Source organism: Anas platyrhynchos, chromosome 1, assembly GCF_047663525.1.
Source record: "Anas platyrhynchos isolate ZD024472 breed Pekin duck chromosome 1, IASCAAS_PekinDuck_T2T, whole genome shotgun sequence".
Taxonomy (NCBI): Eukaryota; Metazoa; Chordata; class Aves; order Anseriformes; family Anatidae; genus Anas; species Anas platyrhynchos.
In genome coordinates, this window is record NC_092587.1 from 206,571,175 (window position 1) to 206,593,028 (window position 21,854).

A 21,854-nucleotide genomic window follows, 5' to 3' on the forward strand; every position below is an offset into this window, starting at 1 on the left:
GGGCTGGATGCAGCTGCCCTGGGAGCAGAACAACGGGGATTGGGGAAAAATGGGCTGAAATCCTCCTTCTTGACCCCACATCTATGCCCACCGTGCCGTGGTGCTCAGCTGGGGCTTCACGGCTGTGCCCAAACAGACGCAGAGGTTTTTGGGTTTTTTTTTTTTTTTTGCTCTAATTTTATTCTCCACCGGCACACCGAGGGGGTTGTGGGGTCGGGGAGGGGGGGCTCCGAGCCCCCCGCCCTCACTCCCCGCAGGTGCTGGCGTGCTGCTGCACCTCGGCGGGGCTGAAGCAGAGCTGGCAGATGGGGCAGGGCACCCAGGACGGATGCTCCAATTTGGGGTCGGAATTGGGGTCGGGGTCCTCCTCGCCGCAGCGGGAGGCGTGCGCGGGCAGCAGCGCCAGGCTGAAACATCCTGCGGGAAAAGGGAGCGATGGGGGGGTCCCCAAACCCCAAATCCCCCCCCCAGCCCCTGGGGATGGAGCTCTGGGAAGCTCCCCAAAGCGCTCACCCGAGCAGAGGGGGCACAGCCCCACCTCGCCCCCTGCGCTGGGTCCCTCGCCGTGGCCACGGGCTGGGGGTCTCCGTCCTGCGCTGGGTTTCCTGGGGGGGTGCTGCAAGCTGAGGGCTCGCCCTGCTGTGTGCTGCCCCCCCCGAAAAGCACGGCGCAAAACAGGGGGGGTTTTGGGCAGCCAGAAATTTGGGGGGGGGCTGCTGGAGCTGGCACCCAGCGCGCGTGGGGGTGTGGGGGTGCGGGGAGGGAGCCAGAGCAGCAAAATTGGAGGGAGAAATGTGGGGGGGGGGGGGTGGGAGATGAATTAATTAATTAATTACCTGCCTGGGGGGCTGCGAGCCCGCTGCCTGCGGACCCTTTTTGGGGGCGCGGGGACGTCCTGCGAGGAGCCTGGAGGGCAGCAAACAGCGGTCAGGGGTTGGAGGACACCAGGGTGCCGTGGCGCAGCGCCTGGGGCACGGCTGGGGGGGGGCAGGCTGTGCCGCCCCCCCCCCAGGAGCGCAGGGACCCGGCTGCTGCTCCCCATAAGCGTGGGCAGGGGGAGATGGGGCCGGGCGTCGCGGGGGGGGGTCAATTTCACGCCCCCATGGGTCATTTTTGGGGGCACCAAGGGGGTGGGTGGCGCGTCCGCCCCCAGGCGCAGGGGCGCACCCCGGAGCTGAGGGTCCCCCCATGGGACCCCCCCAAACCGTGGGCAGAGCGGGGTCCCGGGGGCAGTTTTGGGGCAGTTTTGGCACCAGTGGGGTCGGTGCTCACCCGGTGCTGGGGGGTCCAGCCCCCGGCTGCTCCCCGTGGTGCCGTTTTGGGGATTTTTGGCTCGGCTCCGTGCCGCCGCCAGCAGCATCCTGGCCGGGCGGCTGAGGTGGGGGGGGCTCCGGGCAGGGGGGCTCCGGGATTTGGGGCCCGGCTCCAGCTGCTGCAGGCGGCTCCTGAGCTGCTCCTCCTGCCGCGAGACCCTGGGGTGGACGGACACAGACGGATGGACGGACAGACGGACGTCAGCCCCATGCTCCCCACCCAGGAGGAGCTCAGGGTGTCAGGGGGCTCCCGGGGGCTCCAGGGTTGGCCGTGATGGACCCCAGCCCATCCCAGCTCAGGCTCCCAGTTCATCCCAGTTCATCCCAGTCCATCCTCCCTGGCCATCCCAGTGCACCCCAGCCCGGGCTCCCCATCCACCCCAGCCCAGGCTCCCAGTCCATCCCGGTCCATCCCAGTCCACCCAGCCCAGGCTCCCAGTTCATCCCAGCCTGGGCTTGCCACCCATCCCAGTCCATCCCAGCCTGGGCTCCCCGCCCATCCCAGTTCATCCCAGTCCACCCCAGTCCAGGCTCCCAGTCCATCCCAGTCCATCCCCGTCCATCCCAGTCCAGGCTCCCTATCCATCCCAGCCTGGGCTCCCTGCCCATTCCAGTTCATCCCAGTCTACCCCATCCCAGGCTCCCAGTCCATCCCAGCCCAGGCTCCCAGTTCATCCCAGTCCACCCTAGCCTGGGCTCCGTCCACCCCCATCCACCCCAGTCCATGCTCCCAGTCCACCCCAGCCCAGGCTCCTTGCCGATCCCAGTCCATCCCAGTCCATCCCAGCCCAGGCTCCCCATCTACCCCATCCCAGGCTCCCAGTCCATCCCAGTCCACCCCAGTCCAGGCTCCCAGTTCATCCCAGTCCACCCCAGCCCAGGCTCTCTATCTACCCCAGCCCAGGCTCCCAGTCCACCCCAGTCCATCCCAGTCCATGCTCCCAGTCCAGCCCATCCCAGGCTCCCAGTTCATCCCAGTCCACCCCAGCCCAGGCTCCCTATCTACCCCAGCCCAGGCTCCCTGTCCACCCCAGTCCATCCCAGTCTACCCCATCCCAGGCTCCCAGTCCATCCCAGTCTGACCCAGCCCAGGCTCCCAGTTCATCCCAGTCCACCCCAGTCCATGCTCCCAGTCCATCCCAGCCCAGGCTCCCAGTCCACCCCAGTCCATCCCAGTCCGTCCCAGTCCACCCCAGCCCGGGCTACCCACGAGCCTGTCTGTGCACACAGCATCCTGCAGATGGCCGGGCTGCAGCGCTGGGGGCTGTGGGCGCCCTCCTGCAGGACGAGGCGATGCTGGGGGGCTGCCAGGAGCCCCCTGGCACCCCCCCCACCCCGACAGCTCCTACCAGTACCGGCTGGGGGTCGGGCTGGGGGTCGCTGGGGGTGCGCAGGCGGAGGAAGGAGAGCCCGAACTGCCCCTGCCTGCTGAAGGGCTGGCTGCAGGTGAGCCGCACCCGGTCCCATTTCTGCCCCACCGCCGGCTCCAGGAAATCTGCTGTAAGGTGGGGGACACCGGGAGGGGGCTTCAGGGGCGGCCCCAAACCCCTCAGCCCCATATGGTGTTATTTTTTGGGGGGGGTCCTGCCCTTTACCTTCCTTGAACATCCGCACCCCGCAGCGGTTCTCGCCCGCCCGCGACTCGGCCGGGGTCATCAGGGGGACGCCGGGCACCAGGGGGACGTAGGGGTGGTCCCGGGGCCACGAGGAGCGCCCCACCTCCACCTGCACCAGGGCGCAGCCGCAGTTACCTGGGGGGGGGGGGGATTTATTTTTTTTTTGGGGAGGGGGCTCAGGAGATGCTCAAGGCTCATGGGGCACCCCCTGATCCTGCCCAGGGCTCAGGGCATGACCTGGGGGGGGGGGTGCAGGGTCCGTGCTGGGGGCACATGGGGGGTGTAGGGTCCCTGCTGGGGTCTGGGGGGGTCCATGTGGTGACCCCCCCGCCCTCACCCAGGTCCAGGTAGCCGATGGCCATGGCTGCCTCCAGCTGCAGCTCTGCTCTCAGCCACCGGCTGCGGTCCCGGGGGCAGCAGAGCCAGGGCCCCCCCCTGTCCTCCCGCAGCAGGTTCTCCACCGGGAACCGGGGGTCCTGTGGGTGGCACCGTCAGACCCCCCCCCTCGGGTGTGCACCCACCCCACGGAGCTGTGGGGGTGTCCCCGAGCCCCCCCCCCCAACCCCCAGCCCCATAGGGACCTGCGAGGAGAAGGACACCACCGAGCTGATGCGCACCGGGGCCATGGGGAGGGCTGGGGGGGGGCTCTGCTCGCCCCAAACACCTGGGGGGGGGACACAGGGGATGGGGGGGGGCTCACAGACCCCATCCTGGGCTGCTGCCCCCCCCGTTCCGCACCCCCATCACCCCCAGCTGCCCCCAGCCCCATCTCAGAGCCCCCCCTCAGCCCCTGGTGCCCCCCCCCAGCCCCATTTCCCCACCCTTCAGCCCCCCCCCGCCCCATTCTGCCCCCCCCCATCACCCTCAGCCCCTGGTGCCCCCAGCCCCCCTGAGGTGCCCCCAGCCCCATTGCCACATCCCAGACCCCCCCCCCAATTCTGCCCCCCCAGCCCCATTTCTCCATCCCAGAGCCCCCCCCTTCCATCCCCCCACTCCCCCCCAACCTCTCTCCCCCCATCCCAGTGCCCCCCCCAGCCCCCCCCCATCCCCATTGCCCTTTCCCAGATTCCCCCCCCCGTTCTGCCCACCTGGCACCCCCCCTGCCCCATTTGCTCCCCCAGCCCCCGGTGCCCCCCCCCCAGCTGCCCTGTCCTGTATCTACCACCCCTATTCTGCCCCCCCCGTGCCCCCCAACCCCAAATGCCCCCCCCAGCCCCCCTCCTCTGCCCCATTCCTCACTTCCCCATCCCAGAGCCCCCCCCCCCAAGCCCCCGGTGCCCCCCGCCAGCCCCATTTCCCCATCCCAGAGCCCCCCCCAACCCAGTTCTGCCCCCCCCCAGCCCCTGGTGCCCCCCCCCAGCCCCATTTCTCCACCCCAGAGCCCCCCCCAGCCCCCCATTCTGCCCCCCCCAGCCCCTGGTGCCCCCCCCAGAGCCCCCCCTTCCCAGTTCTGCCCCCCCAATTTACCCCCGGTGCCCCCCCCAGCCCCATTTCCCCCCCCAGCCCCCCATTCTGCCCCCCCCCAGTCCCACTGAGACCCCCCCAGCCCCATTTCCCCCCCCCCCCAGTTCTGCCCCCCCCAGCCCCTTGTGCCCCCCCCCCAGCCCCACTGCCCCATCCCAAAGCCCCCCCCCCAAAACTTCTGCCCCCCCAACTTACCCCCCACAACCCCCGGTGCCCCCCCCCAGCCCCATTTCCCCATCCCAGAGCCCCCCCCAGCCCCCCATTCTGCCCCCCCCCAGTCCCACTGAGACCCCCCCCAGCCCCATTTCCCCCCCTCATTTCTCCCCCCACCCAGTTCTGCCCCCCCCCCAGCCCCTTGTGCCCCCCCCCAGCCCCATTTACCCACCCCTCAGCCCCCCCCCCAAATTCTGCCCCCCCAATTTACCCCCCCCACAACCCCCAGTGCCCCCCCCCAGCCCCATTTCTCCCCCCCCCTTCAGCCCCATTCTGCCCCCCCCAGGCCCCATTTACCCCCCCCATCCCCCTTTTTGCCCCCCCCATTTGCCCCCCGCCCCCCCCGCACCGGCCCCGCCGCCACGCGAATTCTCCCGCGCTGAGCGCGTGGCCCCGCCCCCGGCCACGCCCCCAGCCCCGCCCCCCTGCCGCGGGGGCTGCTGGGAGTTGTAGTCCCGCGGCGGTGCCGCGTCACCGCGCCGGGCCCTAAGGGAGCGTCCGCCGTGAGCCGCCCCTGCACCGAGCGTGAAGGGGGCGCAGGGAGGCCGCGCGCTGAGAGGGTTCGGAAATGCGCCACGGTCCCTAACCTTAAAGCCCGCCCCCTCCTCCTCCTGACTGGCCGCCGGGGCAGCGCCGCGCGCGGCGATTGGTCGGCGGGGAGGCGGCGTGGCCGCTGATTGGCTGAGCGGCGGCGGAAGGAGCTGGCTGCCGGCGGGAGGGGAGCCTCTAAGGAGTGAGGGGAGGGGGGGGGGCAAGATGGCGGCGGTGCTGGAGGTGGAGGTCGGCGGGCCCGGCGAGCGCGACGGGGAGGAGGTGGGGGGGGGACTGGGAGGGACTGGGAGGAACTGGGAGGGACTGGGAGGGGGGTTCTGGCCTCTGGGGGCCGGGCCCGGGCTGCACAGAGGGGCTGGGGGCGCCTCAGCCCTGGGGGGGGCCGAGGCCGGGCTGGGGGCGGCCTGGGCCGGGGGCTGGGGGGGGGCTCTGAGGAGATGGGGGGGGGTGAGGGAGGGGATGGGGGGGATTGGGGGGAGATTTGGGGGAATTTGGGGGCTCTGGGGGGGATTTGGGGGCATTTGGGGGAGATTTCGGGGATTTGGAGGGGCTGTGAGGGGGTCTGGGGGCGAGTTGGGGCATTTGGGGGCGATTTGGGGGATTTAGGGGGGCGATTTGGGGGATTTGGGGGGGCTGTGGGGGATTTGGAGGGGCTGTGAGGGGGATCTGGGGGCGACTTGGGGGGGTTGGGGGCGATTTGGGGGATATAGGGGGGAATTTAGGCGATTTGGGGGACGATTTGGGGAATTTGGAGGGGCTGTGGGGCATTTGGGGGCGATTTGGGGGATTTAGGGGGCGATTTGGGGGATTTGGAGGGGCTGTGAGGGGGATCTGGGGGCGACTTAGGGCATTTGGGGGCAATTTGGGAGATTTAGGGGGGAATTTGGAAGATTTGTGGGGCTTAGGGAGGCATTTGGGGTATTTGGGGGCGATTTGGGGGACTTAGGGGGGAATTTAGGCGATTTGGGGGCGATTTGGAGGATCTAGGGGGGAATTTGGGCGATCTGGGGGCGATTTGTGGGGGCTCAGCCCCGTGCTGAGGCTCCCCCCTGGCTGTCCCCATGGCCCCGGGCTCTGCTCACTCAGTGCCAGCAGGGCAGGGGCTGAGGGGCTGGGGGGCTGGGGGGGGGCTCCCCCTCAGGCTTTGCCCTGCAGCTGGTGCCTGGGGGGTGGCAGCAGGCAGGGAGCGGCTCCCACCCGCGTGTCCGAGCCCTGCGGAGCACCAGGAGCCCCCTCGTGCTCCCCACCCGGCCACGGAGAGCAGGCAGCTGATAAGGAGGCAGCTGATAAGGAGGCAGACCGAGGGCTGCTCCTGTCCCTCTGCTCCCTCCCACAAAGTCCACGTCCTCAGGTGGCTGGGGACAGCCCGGTGTAACGGGGTCAGGGTCCTGCACCGCGTCCCCCCCCCCAGGGCAGTACTGCTGGGCATTTTGGTGAAGGTTTCGTGGTGGTTCTGGGGACTCAGCCCCCGCTGGAAGCCAGCGTGGTCTGGGAGCGATGCTGGGGGGGCTCAGGAAGATTTTGGGGGTCCTGGTGTTTGGTTTCAGCTTCTGGCCCTGCGCCCCCCTCCCGAGGTGTTAGAGGCCAGGCAGTGAGAGGCTGCCACAGCACCACCACAACCTGGGGAGCTCGAGCTGGGCTCTCTGCACACCCAAATTTCACATCTCCCCAAATTTCCCATCTTCCTGAGCCCCCCAGGGGCCGTGCCTCCTGCAGGGGTTGCTCGGGGCGCAGCGCAGCAGCACCGCTCGGGCTGTGCTTTCCCAGCCTGCTGTCCCCTGGGGTTGCTGCTGCTGGAATCCAGCTGCTGATCTTTTTTTTGTCTTTTTCTGTCTCCTCAGGTCGATCTCTCGCACTTGTCCCCCGAGGAGAGATGGAGGTGAGTTTTGGGAAGGAGAGCCCGTGCCGGGCGCTGTCAGCAGCTGCAGAGGCCGTGGGCAGCCCCCCAGGGCAGTGCCTTTTGCACATATTCGTTGTGTTTGGGTTTATTTTCCAACTTGGATTTTTTTTTTTATAACTTTGGATTATTTTTTTTTCTAACATGGGCTTAACTTTCAGCCTTAAGCTGCAGCTTAACATTTCAGCTTTTGAGACTTTAAGATTTAGCATTCTAACTCGCGCTTAACTTCCAGCCTCGGGCCACGGGGTGAGGACGTTGTGCCTTGGCTCGCGGCCAGGCAGCAGCACTGAGAGCAAAGGAACCGCAGGGGTCAGCAGAGGGCCGGCTGTGGCAGCCTCTCCTGGCTTTCCAGAGGAGCTGGGATGGGGGCAGAGGGAGGAAGCCGCGTGCTGGGGGCTGAGCAGGGCCGGGGAAGATTTGGGCTCTGTCTCTGACAGCACACACTTGGGCTGGTGCTGCTGCGTGGGGTGACACACCTTGGGTCCTGTGCAGCAGCGTGACACCTCAGCTGTGTTCACAGCACCATGAGCTGGGTATCATGGTGTAAAACAGCTGCTTTTTGGGACATTTTTAATTTCTTTCTCCCCAGAATGGCAACGCAGCACCCGTACCCCCTGCGTTCCTTACCGCCGCCCTCCGGTGCAGTCCTCCTGGCTCTCCTGCTCGTCTGCCGTGCCTGCCCGCCCCTCAGTCACCCTCTCGCTGTCGTTGCAGGGTGGAACACGCCCGGATGCACGCCAAGCACCGCGGCCACGAGGCCATGCACGCCGAGATGGTCCTCATCCTGATCGCCACGCTGGTGGTGGCGCAGCTGCTGCTGGTGCAGTGGAAGCAGAGGCACCCCCGCTCCTACAACGTGAGTGTCCTGCAGCTGCTGGGCTCATGTCTGGTGCTGAAACACCCTCAGAGGCCCGGCAGCCAGAGGGATTCCTGCTGGGGACGAGGGTGAACGCATCTGGAGGCCTCAAGGCTCTGGTGTGAGCGCTGGCAGTGACACACGGTGTCCCCAAGCAGCCCTGCTGCTTCCTGATGCTGGTGCCATGTGTCAGCTCGCCAGAAAGGCTGCGGGGCTGTGCCTGCACCAGGAACCAAACCCCACCTGATTTCCTGTAAAGAACATTTCCAGGCAATGCCCCTAATCCTCTGTGAAACCAAAACCGTGCCCGCGTGCCTGCACAAAGCTCCACGGCAGTGGGCCTGGTTTGGGGACGTTTGGTGGGGCAGAGGCGAGCCCGAAACTCGGTGCTGTGCCAGTCTCCTTAACCCGTGCCTGAGGGGCTGTGGTTAAAATTCTGGGAAGCCTGAAGAGGCAGAGGTTTGTGTAGCCCTGCTACAAGATCTGGTTGTGCAGATCAGCTCCTGTGCCTCTTTCCTCAGCAGCGTTCCTTCCTCCAGCCCTACTCCTTTGCTGTCACAGCCTGCCAGCTGTCAGACTCCCTTCAGCCAGGCTCTGAGCTTGTTCCCTGGGTGCTGGCGGCCACCAGCCCAAATTCCTGAGCTCCCTGACACCGCTCAGTGCCCCTTGATGCCAGCACGAGCCAGGCTGCCAGATCCACCAGGGTGTTTCTGGTGCCTGACAAGCAGCGAGCCAGCGTAACGCGCCTCTCCTCCCTTCCCACAGATGGTGACCCTGTTCCAGATGTGGGTGGTGCCCCTGTACTTCACGGTGAAGCTGTACTGGTGGCGCTTCTTGGTCATCTGGGTGCTCTTCTCAGCCGTCACAGCTTTTGTCACCTTCAGGGCAACCCGAAAACCTCTGGTACAGACGACGCCCAGGTTAGTGGGAGCGTTTCTGGGAAGTGTCCCCACATGAGGGCAGCATCACAAAGAGCCCTTTGGTGATTCCCTGACGCAAACCACGGCCTCAAACTCTGCAGTTCGCCCTGTTCAGCCAGTGCAGCACCTCACGGTGTGAGTTACCCTGCTGGAGGCTCTCTGTGGAGCTGCCACCCTCAGATCCCTGTCTTGTCAGGGCGGGCAGTGGGCAGGCAGACCCCCCGCGATGCCCCAGGGCGTCTGGCAGTCTCACTGAGCACATTCCTGGTGTGACACTCACTTGCTCGAGGCCATCAGGGATCCGGAGGTTTCTGGTTTGGAAGTGCAGACCATGAGCTGCAGATCTGTGGCCTGAGCTGGAGCTTGAAGCCTCAGTTTGCCCACGTGTGGGTGGTTGAAACGTCTGACGTGGGAAAGTGAAACTCGATAGGTGCTCGAGGGAGAAACAAAGCCGCCTAATTCTTGTTTTGCATTTTTTCAGGCTGGTTTATAAATGGTTTCTGCTAATATACAAGATCAGCTACGCCACTGGAATCGTCGGGTACATGGCCGTGATGTTCACGCTCTTTGGTCTTAATTTATTGTTCAGGTGAGCGAGTCCTCGGGGCCCTTTTCCCAGGGCAGGGGCCGTGACAGGCTGTGGGGAAGGAGGCGTTGGCTGGGATTCCAGAGAAACACTCACCTGGCAGTCTGACTGATGTGGCAGGAGGCCAGAGAGACTTTCAGGGTGTCCTCTCCCTGCGTGGTTGTGCTGCTGAGGCTGCTCAAGGGCCCTGCTTCCCGCAGGGTTGCTTCCCCTGGCTCTGTGCATGGGGCAGCAGTGAGATTTCACCGATAACCGGGTGCCTGCAGCAAGCATCCAGCCCCGGTTTGGTGGCAGAGGGCCTTAACCCGAGCCATCCTCTGTTTCAGAGAGGTCAATTCCTTCTGGAACGATGCACAGGCCTGGAAACTGCCTGCAGGGCTGTGGGGGTGTTAAAAGGGGGCTTATCTGGAGCCCATGTGGTGCACGATAGAGCTGGGGAGTTGCTCAGTTGCTTGTTTTAGGGGCAGGTGAGGGAGATGGGCAACAGCTATGAGCTGGGATAGGGCCCCCACAGCTCGCTGGGGATGAAGCAGATGAAATGCCCCAAAAGCAGGGGCTGGCTCTGTGCCTGGAGGCACGCAGACAGCTCTGCAGGGGACTGGTGGTGGTGACACGAGCTGCAGCACTGCTGGGCTCCTCTGGCACACTGTCCGTGCACCCCTGCTATGCAGAAAAGCTCTCGATGTCGTTGGGACTCCTCTGTTGCAGAATCAAACCAGAAGATGCAATGGATTTCGGCATCTCCCTCCTCTTCTACGGTCTGTACTATGGGGTCCTGGAGCGGGACTTTGCCGAGATGTGTGCAGATTACATGGCCTCGACGATCGGGGTGAGTTCAGGCTGTGCTGTCCTGCTAACAGGAGGGCTGGGGGTGGGCTGGTTGCAGCTTTTGCCTCCCCAAAACGAGGAGGTGCAGGGAGCTCTGCCCCAGGAAGGGCTTGCTGCTCGCTCTCTGCGTCAGGAGGTCTCTGACACGAGTCACTCTGGGATCCTGAGGTCCTGCTCCCCACAAACCGAGTCTGTCCCACCTCCGGGAGCACGAGACAGGAAGGATCTGCTCAGTGCCTCCAGACTGCTGACAAATATTTGTCTGGCTGAGCTTTTTATACCGGGCAGAGCCTCGGGCTGTCCCTGCGGGCACAGCGGGTGCTCCCACATGCCCGTGGTGAAGCCTGAAGTCTGCAACCCGCTCACCAGAGAAAAAAAATGAACCAGAACACCCGTGGGGTGCGTGGTGTTCCCACGTGGTGTTCCCACGCCACCTTTTGTGGGGCACAAAGGGCTGCGCAGTGACCGAGCAGCGCCGTGTCCTGTTGTCATTGTTCCCTGCAGCTGGACCTGTAATAAGGTTTTTAAGCCCAAAAAGCTGAGGCTGGATGCCTGGAGCGCTGGCGCAGCCCTCCCTAAAGCTGAGCTGCACCGGGGGGGTGTGGGATGCGTGCCCCCCCGTGACCATCTCTCCCTCTCTGCTCTGCCCACCAGTTCTACAGCGCCTCGGGGATGCCCACCAAGCACCTCTCCGACAGCGTCTGCGCCGTCTGCGGCCAGCAGATCTTCGTGGACGTCAACGAGGAGGGGATCATCGAGAACACGTACCGCCTCTCCTGCAACCACGTGTATCCTTCTGCTCCGGGCCAGCGCCGTGCCCCTGCCCTCCTCCCAGCACCCAGGGGCGCGTGTCGGGGACGCCGGGCGGTGCCAAAGGATCCTCGTGGAGGGGACGTTTTGGGAGCAATCGGCAGCACCCGTTTTTTGGCAGGGCTCTGGCTCTGTGTGCTTGGTCGAGCTCCTGCCAGCCTCCTCTGCCCCACAACTCCTCCGGCAGCGCCGCGTGCGGAGCTTCCAGCGCCCTGGCAGCTGAGGGAGGTGAAGTCAGTTGCAAAAGTGGAAGTGCTGCCAGCTCACAGAGCCCTGGCCGGGGGCAGGTCAGGGGTTTTTTTCCCAGCTGTGACTCAGCGGTGGAGCTGGGATGTTCTCTGCTACTCACTCCCTGACTCAGAGCGAGGTGGTTTCCAAAGGGCCCTGAGCAAAGGTCACGGAGCTTGTTGCCTCACGCTGGGCGCTGCAGGCGGTGTGGAAACGTTTGCAGCCTCAGCAGCTGCGTGGCAGCCGTGCGGGGGGGTTTATGGCCACGGGATTCCACCAGGCAGAGCCCTCTGCTGCGGGGGCTCTGCTGCGAGCCCCTTCCTGGGAGCCGAGGGGTTTCCTAGGAAAGCTCTGCGTTGGGCAACGCTGCCGTCCTCGCGCCACGTGGGTGCTTCCCGTGCCCTGCGTGTGGTGCGGGGGTGGTTTTGATTCCTCCAGGCGTGACAGCGGCCCCGTTTCCTCCTGGCTCCGTCCCCAGGCAGTTCCCTTAACGCGCCGCTCCCCAGCTTTCACGAGTTCTGCATCCGCGGCTGGTGCATCGTCGGGAAGAAGCAGACGTGTCCCTACTGCAAAGAGAAGGTGGATCTCAAGAGGATGTTCAGTAACCCGTATCCTTTCTCCACGGGGGAGCTGCTTCCCTGGCTCTAATGCCCCGGAGCTGGGCACGGAGCCACGGGAGCACTGGGGGAGCTGGGAGGCTGCGGGTTTGGGCAATGTGGGGCAGCTCCTGCTCGGGCCACGCTCCCCTCCTGCCTCCCCGAGGCTCTTTAACTCCGTTCCACGCAGCTGGGAGAGGCCGCACGTGATGTACGGGCAGCTGCTGGACTGGCTGCGCTACCTGGTGGCCTGGCAGCCCGTCATCATCGGACTGGTCCAGGGCATCAACTACATCCTGGGCCTGGAGTAAGGGAGGGCGGCGGGCAGCCGCGGAGCCAGGCGAGGCCGCGGGCCGGGGGCAGAGGACAGCAGCCGGCCGGATCCGTCGCATCCCGGCCGCCCCCGAGCGCCGCCGCACCGAGGACTCGTCCCTGGGGCGACCCCCAGCCAAGCAGCAGCTCCCGCGAGGACCCCGGGGGGAGCCTGTTTTTTTTAAAAGCAGTTATTTTAATGAGCGTATTTAAAACTTTCTATTGCAGACAGAAGAGACGGGTTCGGCACGGTTCCCAGCCCCGGGGCCGTGGCTTGCTCCTGCGGGAGGGAGGCTCTCGTGCTGCTGCCTCTTGGGGCCGTTCGACTCCCGTCCATGGAGCAGCCCGGGCGAGGAAGGGCTGGGGCAGCACAACGAGGTTTGGGGCTCATCTCCCTGCCAGGAGGAGGTCGGGGACAGGGACAGCTCCCAGGACAGAGGGACGCGGGGCTGCCCTGGTGCCGTGGGCTGAGCTCTTCCCCACGGGGAGGAAAGGATCCTGGTCCCCTCCGCTGCCCCCCAGCCTCTGCCCACCTTCCCCTTTTGTACGCTCCCCTCTTTTCTATGTCCCCCTGCGCATCCCCGTGCCCCACCAGGGCTGGTGCCGTCCTCAGCCCACCGGGATGTGGGGCAGGGGGGGCTTTTCTCCCCCTGCACCCCCTTGGTGGTGGCACACAGAGCTGGTGTTTGGCGAGGCGGGCAGGGCTGGTGGTGGCAGTGAGGCCTCCCCCGGCCCCCCGGGTTTGGCACGGGGTCTTCCTCGTGCTGCAGGGATTGGGGAAGTGGCTGGCACCGTGGTGTGCCGGGGGGGCTGCCCCCAGGCCCTGCTGAGCCCTGGGTTTGTGTGGGGTGAAATTGCCCCACGCTGTGCCAAACACACAAAGTCCCGGGCACTGCTGTGACCCGGGGATTTTCTCGCTCATCCCGCCTGGGCTGTGGCTGGGTGGCATTTCCTCCTCCCTCCCCTGCACTGGTGGCTTCTGCAGCCCCCCCCGGGCGCTGACCACCAGCCCCAGCACCTTGTGGGTGGTGGGACGGGGCTGGGCAGTGCTGAAGGTGCTGGGCTGCAGCCCCGGTGCCCACGGGCGCTGCGGGGAGGACGCGGGCACGGAGCTGACCGTGGGTGGGGGAGAGGTGGGGGCTGCGGGCGCTGGGCCCTGTCACCGCGCCAGCACTGCCCTTCCCGGAGTTGTTAATAAAAAATGCCAGAAAATTCACTGGGCTTTTAGGGGCTTTTTTTTTTTGACACCTGGCGTTTCTCTGCCTGGATTCGGTGCCTACCAGGGCTGGAGGGTTTGGGTCCCTGCTCCAGGGTGGGGGCAGAGGCCTGGGGGCTTCCCCCCTCTCGCTTGTCCCCGTGCCTGTGTTTGGGGTTCCAGCCCCAGCTCTGCTCGGAGCGCTCTGTGCTTCGCTGGGGGCTCTGCTCCTGCCTCTTCTTCCTCCTCTTGGTGAGGAAGAGGAGCCCGGCTGCATCCCCCAGGGACCCCCTGGGCTGGGCTTCACCTGGCGCAGGTCCCCCCACGTCCCCACCCCGCTGCCTCCTGCCCTCCCTGAGCCCAGGGGGGCTAGAGCCAGGGCGCAGGATTCACCCCCCCGGGACCCCTTCCCCTGGGCATTGGGGCTGTCTGTGGGGTCAGTGGCCTTGGCCCTGCTTCAAACGGTGCCGGCACCGGGGTGGGGACGCTCCCCGCTGCCTTTCGCTCTCGTTTACTGGAAAGGGAGGGGGACAGCGGGAAGGGGGCAGGTCTGGGACGTAAAACAGGGGAAAGGGCAGGGGGGCACGGCCCTGGCTGGGAACCTGCACCCCCTGGGCTTTGCCCATCTCCCTCAGCCCAGGCCCTTCCTCGCCCCGAAGCCCCCAGCTCCATCCAGGGGGCTCAGGGCTGGGGTGGGAGCCGGGGTCTCGCACAGCCAGGCTGGTTGGGGGGCAGTGGGGACAACGGGGGGGTGCGGGGGGGACACTGGGCACGGGGATGTTGGGCACGGGGACATGGGGACATGGGCACAGGGGGCGCAGGGACATTGCGCACGGGGTGGGCGCGGGGTCCCGGTAAAGGAGGGGCGCGGGGATTTGGGGTCCGTGGGGATTTGGGGTCCGTGGGGCTCCGGGATGCGGGACCCGGCGCTGCCCAGCCCGGTGCGGGCGCGGCCGGGGGCGGCCCCCGCTGAGTCACGGCCGCTGCCCCAATAAAGAGCCCCCGCCGGGCGCTGCCGCACGATGGCTCCGTGCGCCCGCTCCGACGGTGCGGCCGCTGCGGGACCGGGGGGGGCACCGGGACGGGGGGAGCCGGGGCGGGGGAAAACGGGACCGGGGGAAATGGGGCTGGGGGAGCCGGGGCCGGGGGAAATGGGGCTGGGGGAGCCGGGGCCGGGGGAGCGCTCCGGTGCCCGGGAGGAGCTGCGGGGGCTCGGGGACGCCGCCCGGTGCCGTGCCCGGCTCGGGGGGGCGCATCCCGGCGCTGCCGGGCGCTGAGCCCCATTTCTGTCCGCAGCCCCCCCCGGGCTCCGTGCCCCCCTCCTGCTGCTGCCGCTGCTCTGCTGGGCCGTGGCCCCCCGCAGCACAGGTAAGTGGGGCTGCAGGGCTGGGGGGGGGACAGCCAGGACCGGGTCCTGCCTCTGTGCGCCCCCCCCTCCCGTGTCCCTGCCCCCCCCGTACGACCCTGCCCTCCGTCCCGCTGTGGGGTCTGGGGGCAGCTCCTGTCCCTCACCCCACTCCTCTCCCCCAGCGACCATTGCCATGCAGCCCCCCCGCATCACCGCCCTGCGGATGCCAGCAGAGCCCCCCCACCTGGGTAAGTGACCCCCGAGGGAACAGGGGCTGGGGGAGGCCGTGCTGAGCCCCTCACACTTGGGGGGGGAAATTGGGGGGCAGCTCCTGCACCCCTGCAGCTGGGGCTTGGGGAGCCCAGCAAGGCTCTGCGGGGGCTTTTGGGGTGCGGGTGAGGTAGGGGCTGTTCCCCTGGGGAGTTTTTGGGGATGGCACGGGGGGGCTGCACAGCAGGACCACTGCCACCCCCCCCCAGGTCCCAGCCCATCTCCCCCCCATGCGCAGGCTGCAGTGTGAAGATCTCCTGCGAGGCCGTGAGCAGCCTCCCCGAGGTCACGCTGCTCTACTGGCTGGGGAACGGCTCCTTCATCGAGAAACTGCACCCGGACGGGGCCGTGCACGAGGGGATGCTGCTGTGAGTTTTGGGGAGGGGGTCCTGGGGCCAGGGGGGGGCAGCTCCGGCCCTGCTGGGGGTGCTGATGGGGCCTTTGCTGCTCGCCCCGCAGAGAGGAGCCGCGGGGCTCGGGGGTGGTCCTGCGCCGAGACCTCCTCTTCAGCTCCTTCAGCGCCCGGGACCTGCGCACCAACTTCACCTGCGTGGTGCTGAGCCCCATCGGCCTCGACACCAGGGAGCTGCGGTGGGGACCCCCGCAGCCGGCCCCCACCGAGAGCAGGGAACTGGGCTGAGACCGGGCTGCAGCTCGTGACGGGTGAGAGCCCCATGGCATGGGGCAAGGGCTGCCCCCGCCGCATGGGAAGGGATGCTCCGTGGGTCTGGAGTGGGGGGAAAACCCCCCCTGCCCCTGCCTGGAGCTGCCCCCAGCACGGCCCTTGCTGGACCCTGGCTGGCTGCAGAGCGGGGGGCTCTCACCCTGCCCACCCCCAGGTCGGGAGGCTGCTGTGGGGGCTCTTTGCCCAGCCCCAGGGCATCGGCCCTGCTCTGACGGACACAGCCCCACTGCGGGGCTCCTGGTGCCCCTGGCCCCCCGGCACCTGCCCACAGCAGGTTGTGGGGCAGCAGGGATTCATTAAAGCGCATTGAGGCTGCCTGGTGTCACCTGTGTGCTGGGGGGGCAGGGGACACCCGCGGGGTGAGGAGGAAGGCGAGGTGCCCACGGTGCCGCCAGAGCTGGCTGAGTGCCCTGCGCTGCTCCATGGGGCAGCCCCCGTCCGTCCCGCCTGCAGAGCCCGAATCTGGGCGCTGGGGGCTGAGGTGCCAGCCAAATCCCTGCTCCTGAGCCGCCGTGGAGGCTCCCCAGAGAGGAGGAGCCCCCAGTGCTCCCCGTGCCACCTCGCAGGAGCCGGGGCAGCGCTCTCCGGGAGGGAGCTGGAGAAGACCCCCGGCTGCTGCCCATGCAAAGTGCCCCCGCTGCGGGGAGCCGCAGGAACCCTCCTCGATGCCTCCATCCTCCAGCAGTGCTTTTATTTCTCTGCAAAAGCCAGGAAAAGGCTTCCTCCAGCCTCTGCTGGTGTTCTAGGGCCACCGGAGCATCCTGGGGCCGGTGGCACCGCTCCTGCTGGAGCAGAAAGCATCTGGCAGAGGAAAGCGAAATCCCACAGTGTCCATTAAATGTGTTCTCACGTTTCTGCCCCGTTTTCCTTGCGGAGGTGCAGCAGCAGCATAGCTGGGTTAGAGGCGTCCCACGGCTGCCAGGGCTGCGGCTGCCAAGAGGAGACTCCAGAGGTGTGGGGGTTCCCTGGGACTGCTCGTGCCTGGGGGGGGGAACAGGGAGTTAATGACTGCCGGAGGGTGCCAGCACGGTGCTGGCCGTGGGAAGGGGCTGGGGGCTCGCCTCTTACCTGCGCTGAAGACACACGGCTGGGCCTTGCACCTTTTCTCTGCCAAAGAGACCAACAACATCTGTGCACCGCCCCGCTCTGTGCCCCTCACCCCGCCCTGGCCGTGCCACAGAGGGCCCCCACTGCAAACCCCAAGGGAGAGCAGCTGGGAGCGTGCAGGGATGCGCAGGGAAGACCTGGTCTGGAGGCGAGCTCCCCACCTCCCCGAGCTCCCCACACGGAGGTGTTGCCTTCACCACGAGGCTCCCCTTCCCCTCACAGAGCCGGTGGCACGGGGCCCCCGTTCCTCTGCAGCCATGGCTGGAGGAGCGCGGGGAGCACGGCGGCGCCTGCCCAGGGCTGTGCCCTGTCCCCAGCCATCTCCCGGGGGCACCCACCCTGCTGCCTGCCCGTACCCTTCACAAACTCGCAGTTGTAGGTGCTGAGCGCAGTCTGGGAGTGGAGATGGATGAAGTTTCCGTCTCTGTCACGGGTGAAGTTGGTGACCTTGAAGACCTCATAGGGTGGGATGAGGACTTCATCCTCACCAGGGTAGAAGGAGAAGTTCTTGATGGGGACGCTGTAGCAGGTATCCAAAAAGAAGAAGGTGTCCTGGCCAAAGGACTCAGCAACCTTCTTCTGGAGGGAGGCGGAGGTGAACTGGCCGAAGCGGACGGTCTGGCGGAGCTGGGCTGTGAAGCGGGTGCCTTTGATGCCGCGGTAGACGCGGTGGCAGCTGTGGCCCTGGGCCTCCCGCAGGGTGTGCAGGGCCTTGGTCAGGAGGAAATGCAGCGTCTTGAAGGGGAAGGACTGGAGGTAGTGCTCGCGGGAGCGCCCGCCCTCGCGCACGGCGGTGTTGAACTGCTTGTAGAGGCCCCTCTCGGCGGTGTACGCCAGCACGGCCATCGCCTGCTCCTGCCGCAGTGCCTGCGGGCGGGTGTCACGGCCCCATCGATTCCTCCACTCCGTCACTGCACCCCTCCAGCCCTCCGCGTAGTCAGGGTTGGCGAACTCGGTGCGGTTCAGCTCCTCCAGCTCCTTCTCCATCATGCGGCTGCAGCCCTGGTACTGGTCGTCAAAGGAGCTGAGGACCATGTCCATCGCCACCTCCTTGATGGCCTCGAGGTCTCGCCTGCTGCCAGCGGCTGCGGTGCCAAACAGGGTGCTGGCCAGCAGCACCCAGCCCAGGGCGAGCTGCTCCATGCGCAGAAGGACCCCGGTGCCCAGCTGCAGACCCCCAGGTCCCCCCCAGCCCGGTCCCAGCAGCCCTGGAGCTGCAGCGAGTTGTTACCTCTGCTCCGCTCGGTGTGCAGGACACTCGAGCTGCCTGTTGGGGCTTTTTATAGCAACCCCTGCCTGCGTCCCACGGGCTATTTATATGCTGGCCCCCCATGACCGCCCAGAATAGCTGCTGCTGCCCCGTTGGTGCAAGTGTCTGCAGGGACACCGTCAGGAAATCCCCCTTTAGCAGTTCCCTTTGCTTTGGTGTTAGTGCGGGTCCCAGTCCCACAGGTGTTTGTGGTGGTTTCGCCCTGATGGAGAGCCAAACGCCACCACAGCTGCTCTCACACATGGCTTTGCCTTTTCCCAAGGCAGGAGCAACCCCTCTGCCTTCCCCAGCCGCTTCCCTCCAGCACAGTGTGCAGGGGCCTTGAGCAGGGCCCAGATGGCTGTCAGACCCCCTGCTCCTAACCAGCCAAGTGGCTTCTGCTAAATTTGCACCCCAGCGTTTCCATGCCCCAGCACACAGTGCCTGCAACAGGCCCTTAACAGCCCCTTACACCTCCCAACCCCTCCAGGGGCTCGTGGGTGACCGGGATGTGATACACCCAGTCCTTGCTGTGCCTCTTGGCCTCAGGGGCTACAAGGTTATTCCAGAGGTGACTCCCATTGCAGGGCTCGATTCTCTCGGGCGTACCATGACGCCATAGACCTTGTCTTTCCAGGCCCAAGATCAGGAGATCATCGGGTCCAAACCCCTGCCAAAGCAGTTCCCTAGAGCAGGCTGCCCATGTTGCTGTGGAACTGCCTGGGCTCCATTTTGTGGCCACTGCCCGTTGTCCTGTCCCCACAGACCACTGGAAAGACGTTGGCCAAATCCCTCTGTCTCCCACCCCTCAGGTATTTATACACATTGATGAGATCCCCTCTCAGTCCTCTCTTCTCCAGGCTGCACAGCCCCAGGTCTCTCAGCCTCTCCTCACAGGGAAGATGCTCCAGGCCCTGGATCATCTTTGTGGCTCTCCGCTGGACTCTTTCCAGGAGATCTCTGTCTTTCTTGTACCGGGGAGCACAGAACTGGACCCAGTGCTCCAGGTGAGGCCTGACCAGGGCAGAGCAGAGGGGGAGGATCACCTCCCTCGACCTGCTGGCCCACTCAGATGCTCCTGATCCTCTCCCTCATCAACCAGGGGGGAGATCTCCACTTCCCAGCCTCTTTCTCCTCCCTCCAGGGTCCAGGAGTCCCATGGGGGAAGTCTTTGAAGCAGAGACCGAAGCAAAGAAGGCATTCGGTATCTCCACCTTCTCAGTGTTTCCTGTCACCAGGACACCCCCCTCGTTCAGCAGGGGACCCACATTATCTCCAGTCTTTCTTTTACTGTTTACGTAATTTAAAAAATCAAACAAACAACAACAACAAACTTCTTATTATCCTTTATCTCTTTTGCAAGCTTCACCTCCAGGTGGGCTTTAGCCTTCCTTGTCACGTCCCTGCAGGCCCTGACAACACTTCTATACCCCTCCCAAGAGGACAGGCCCTTTTTCCACATTTCTTAGCTCTTCCTTTTGATCTTATCAATGAGCTCCTTGCTCACCCATGCAGGTTTCCTGCTCCCCTTCCCCAATTTCCTACTCTTTGGGATGCACCGATCCTGAGCATGGAAGAAGTGCTGCTTAAATGTAGCCCAGCTCTCACAAGCACCCTTGCCTTCTAGCAACCCAGCTCACGAGACACCCCCAAGTATGTCCTGGAAGAGGTTAAAGTTGGCTCTCCAAAAGTCGGGGTAGCAATCCTGCTTTTTGCCTTACTTCTTCCACCAAGTTCCATCTTGAACTCCACCATCTCAGGGTCGCTGCATCCCAAGCTGCCCCCAACAGTGTGCTCACCTGGACAACGGCTGAAATCCCTTCATACAGCTCGCCCAGGAACAGGGAATCAGGTGATTCTGACTTGTTTATGATTTGTCTCTTCTTCCTCCTTTTTAATTTTAAATTTTTAATTTTTAATTTTTAATTTTTTTATTTTTATTTTTTATTTTTTCCTTGTGATGTCCATGCTGTAGATATTAGCCTGTCGCTTCTATTTCTGCTTCTCCCTACCAGAACCTCTTTGGAGGATCTTCTTCCCTTACTAAAGGAGCTGACTTCCTCTTCGATTGTTTCATCTTGACTAAAGGGGTGACTGCTACCGTTGAGAGCTGGCCCCGTGGTTCAACCATGTCTGTTATCGGGTCATCAGACCCGGAGCCCTCCGGTTCCCCTTGAGGGTGCTGGGCAGCACCAACTCCCTTTGGCCATGCCCCGGCACACCGCAGCCAGCTGGAGGGAGTTCTCGAGCATTGCCAGGGCAGGGCATACGTCTGCCAAAATTTCTACCAGCTGTTTAGGATTTCACCCTTGTCCAGGGGTGAAGTTCAAAACCATCGGAGGAGACAGCCGTGACAGGTACCTGCCCGTATCCTCCCACACACCCTGCCACCTACCAACACACTGCCTGGGGGCAGATTCCTGAGTGGTGTTCATAATTAATTGTTTAACCTTAGGAAAAAAAAAAAAAAAAACAGAAACGTGCTCTGGACACCTAGCAGGATTATGTTGGTTACCCACAGACATGCAAAGTACTCAAAAGCCACTGTAATTACCTACAGGGACAGGAGGAGGAGGTACCGTTCCTTATATCCTCCACCAATTCACTTCCAGGGGAGATAAAAAGAGAGAAAAGTCGTTGATGTTCTCCAGGAGATAGTTCCCAAGGTACAGAGGTGACCGCAATGCAGGGCCTGAATACCAGATGTGGTGCAAGGCCAGTGCTTTTGAGGTGGGCAGCTGAGCTCCACCACAGCTACTGCACAGCTACTGCAGGGCCTCAAGGAGAGGTATTGGGGTGAGACACCCCAAATGGGGGTGGATCCCCTGCCCTGTCACCATCGGGCAGAGGGAGGGGACCTGGGAGTTGAGGAGGAATGGAGACAGGTCCCTGCTCGACATGGCAGGCGATGCCCTCCCCTTCTGGCCCTGCCTTCCCAGGTGCCCTCACACAACAGGTTTGAGGCCCTGGAGCTTGAGAGACCCGTGGGTGAGGAAGAGGTGGAAAGTCTACCCAGGAGGATGCCTAGGGCGAGGAAGTCAACTCCACACCTCAGGACTGCCTCCACCAGGACAGAAAGAAGGGTGATTGTTGTGGGAGACTCTCTTCTCAGGGGAACAGAGGGCCCTATTTGTCGGCCTGACCCTACCCATAGGGAAGTCTGCTGCCTCCCTAGGGCCAGGGTCAGGGACGTTGCCAGAAAGCTTCCCAGCCTGGTTCGCCCCTCTGACTATCATCCTCTTTTGATAGTCCAGGCGGGCAGTGATGACATTGAAGAGAGAAGCCTCAAGACTATCAAATGGGACTTTAGGGGGCTGTGGCGATTAGTGGAGTAAGCGGGAGTACAAGTGGTGTTTTCGTTTATCCCTGCGGTGGGAGGGAGGAGTACAGACAGGACACGGAATGCCCACCTGATAAACACATGGCTCAGAGGCTGGTGCCAGCACAGAAATCTTGTTTTTTTTGACCATGGGGCACTTTACTCGGCACCCAGCCCAATGGCCGCAGATGGGTCCCTATCCTTTAGGGGTAAATGGATCCTGGGCCAGGAGCTGGCGGGGCTCATTGATAGGGCTTTAAACTAGGTAAGAAGGGGGATGGGGCTGAAACAAGGATTGTTGGGGCTGTGCCAGGGGGAACAATGGCAAGGCCAGGGGATAAGGCAATGGCCCAGCTGAAGTGCATCGAAGGCGACGAAGCTGGTGAGGGGCCTGGAGAACAAGTCCTACGAGGAGCGGCTGAGGGAGCTGGGCTTGTTCAGCCTGGAGAAGAGGAGGCTCAGGGGCGACCATATTGCTCTCTACAGG

The 21,854-nt window shown here is 64.6% G+C and overlaps 4 protein-coding genes across 16 annotated transcripts; 2 read left to right on the forward strand and 2 right to left on the reverse strand.

The window, feature by feature from the left end:
- Positions 1 to 66: 66 nt before the first annotated feature.
- Positions 67 to 5,073, reverse strand: XNDC1N (XRCC1 N-terminal domain containing 1, N-terminal like). Of its 8 annotated transcripts, none has more exons than XM_072032992.1 (10): positions 4,956 to 5,070; positions 3,511 to 3,593; positions 3,267 to 3,405; positions 2,909 to 3,064; positions 2,669 to 2,811; positions 2,524 to 2,591; positions 1,273 to 1,472; positions 837 to 906; positions 514 to 646; positions 67 to 417 (listed from the first exon to the last, which is right to left on the reverse strand). In XM_072032992.1, exons 2-10 carry the CDS (start codon positions 3,553 to 3,555, stop codon positions 82 to 84), a joined length of 1,290 nt encoding a protein of 429 aa, XP_071889093.1. In that variant the 5' UTR covers positions 3,556 to 3,593; positions 4,956 to 5,070; the 3' UTR covers positions 67 to 81. The 8 variants fall into 8 exon arrangements, with proteins under 8 accessions (XP_071889093.1, XP_071889092.1, XP_071889095.1 ...); XM_072032991.1 differs by having other exon boundaries at positions 2,663 to 2,811; positions 4,956 to 5,068; XM_072032994.1 differs by having other exon boundaries at positions 102 to 417; positions 514 to 623; positions 2,520 to 2,591; positions 4,956 to 5,073.
- Positions 5,074 to 5,299: 226 nt separating this feature from the next.
- RNF121 (ring finger protein 121) lies at positions 5,300 to 13,410 on the forward strand. 5 transcript variants are annotated; one of them, XM_038178625.2, is made up of 9 exons: positions 5,300 to 5,419; positions 7,000 to 7,037; positions 7,773 to 7,914; positions 8,680 to 8,834; positions 9,316 to 9,423; positions 10,129 to 10,249; positions 10,903 to 11,036; positions 11,793 to 11,894; positions 12,073 to 13,410. In XM_038178625.2, exons 1-9 carry the CDS (start codon positions 5,363 to 5,365, stop codon positions 12,191 to 12,193), a joined length of 978 nt encoding a protein of 325 aa, XP_038034553.1. In that variant the 5' UTR covers positions 5,300 to 5,362; the 3' UTR covers positions 12,194 to 13,410. The 5 variants fall into 5 exon arrangements, with proteins under 5 accessions (XP_038034553.1, XP_038034558.1, XP_038034548.2 ...); XM_038178630.2 differs by having other exon boundaries at positions 5,318 to 5,386; XM_038178620.2 differs by having other exon boundaries at positions 5,347 to 5,419; positions 7,648 to 7,914.
- Positions 13,411 to 14,392: 982 nt separating this feature from the next.
- Positions 14,393 to 16,007, forward strand: IL18BP (interleukin 18 binding protein). Its single transcript, XM_038178854.2, has 5 exons — positions 14,393 to 14,436; positions 14,686 to 14,757; positions 14,920 to 14,985; positions 15,246 to 15,375; positions 15,467 to 16,007. The coding sequence occupies exons 1-5, from the start codon at positions 14,412 to 14,414 to the stop codon at positions 15,645 to 15,647; spliced, it is 474 nt and encodes a 157-aa protein (XP_038034782.2). The 5' UTR covers positions 14,393 to 14,411; the 3' UTR covers positions 15,648 to 16,007.
- A 359-nt stretch (positions 16,008 to 16,366) lies between these two features.
- Positions 16,367 to 18,358, reverse strand: LOC113844749 (erythroblast NAD(P)(+)--arginine ADP-ribosyltransferase-like). Of its 2 annotated transcripts, XM_027465343.3 has the most exons (3): positions 17,156 to 18,352; positions 16,761 to 16,799; positions 16,367 to 16,673 (listed from the first exon to the last, which is right to left on the reverse strand). In XM_027465343.3, the coding sequence occupies exons 1-3, from the start codon at positions 17,940 to 17,942 to the stop codon at positions 16,591 to 16,593; spliced, it is 909 nt and encodes a 302-aa protein (XP_027321144.3). In that variant the 5' UTR covers positions 17,943 to 18,352; the 3' UTR covers positions 16,367 to 16,590. The 2 variants fall into 2 exon arrangements, with proteins under 2 accessions (XP_027321144.3, XP_027321147.3); XM_027465346.3 differs by lacking the exon at positions 16,761 to 16,799 and having other exon boundaries at positions 17,156 to 18,358.
- Positions 18,359 to 21,854: the final 3,496 nt, after the last annotated feature.

Bases quoted from the DNA above. Each gene is read 5' to 3' on its own strand.
- XNDC1N (XM_072032991.1), bottom strand. From the start codon at position 3,555: ATGGCCCCGGTGCGCATCAGCTCGGTGGTGTCCTTCTCCTCGCAG. The intron at 2,812-2,908 runs GTAAAGGGCAGG...CCCACCTTACAG, and splicing joins GGTGCGGATGTTCAAGGAAG to CAGATTTCCTGGAGCCGGCG. The intron at 418-513 runs GTGAGCGCTTTG...CTTTTCCCGCAG, and splicing joins GCTGTGCCCCCTCTGCTCGG to GATGTTTCAGCCTGGCGCTG.
- RNF121 (XM_038178620.2), top strand. The intron at 7,915-8,679 runs GTGAGTGTCCTG...CCCTTCCCACAG, and splicing joins GGCACCCCCGCTCCTACAAC to ATGGTGACCCTGTTCCAGAT. The intron at 10,250-10,902 runs GTGAGTTCAGGC...TCTGCCCACCAG, and splicing joins ACATGGCCTCGACGATCGGG to TTCTACAGCGCCTCGGGGAT.
- IL18BP (XM_038178854.2), top strand. From the start codon at position 14,412: ATGGCTCCGTGCGCCCGCTCCGACG. The intron at 14,758-14,919 runs GTAAGTGGGGCT...CCTCTCCCCCAG, and splicing joins CGTGGCCCCCCGCAGCACAG to CGACCATTGCCATGCAGCCC. The intron at 14,986-15,245 runs GTAAGTGACCCC...CCCCATGCGCAG, and splicing joins AGCAGAGCCCCCCCACCTGG to GCTGCAGTGTGAAGATCTCC.
- LOC113844749 (XM_027465343.3), bottom strand. From the start codon at position 17,942: ATGGAGCAGCTCGCCCTGGGCTGGGTGCTGCTGGCCAGCACCCTGTTT. The intron at 16,800-17,155 runs GTACGGGCAGGC...TCTCTTTGGCAG, and splicing joins CAACTGCGAGTTTGTGAAGG to AGAAAAGGTGCAAGGCCCAG. The intron at 16,674-16,760 runs GTAAGAGGCGAG...TCCCCCCCCCAG, and splicing joins GCCGTGTGTCTTCAGCGCAG to GCACGAGCAGTCCCAGGGAA.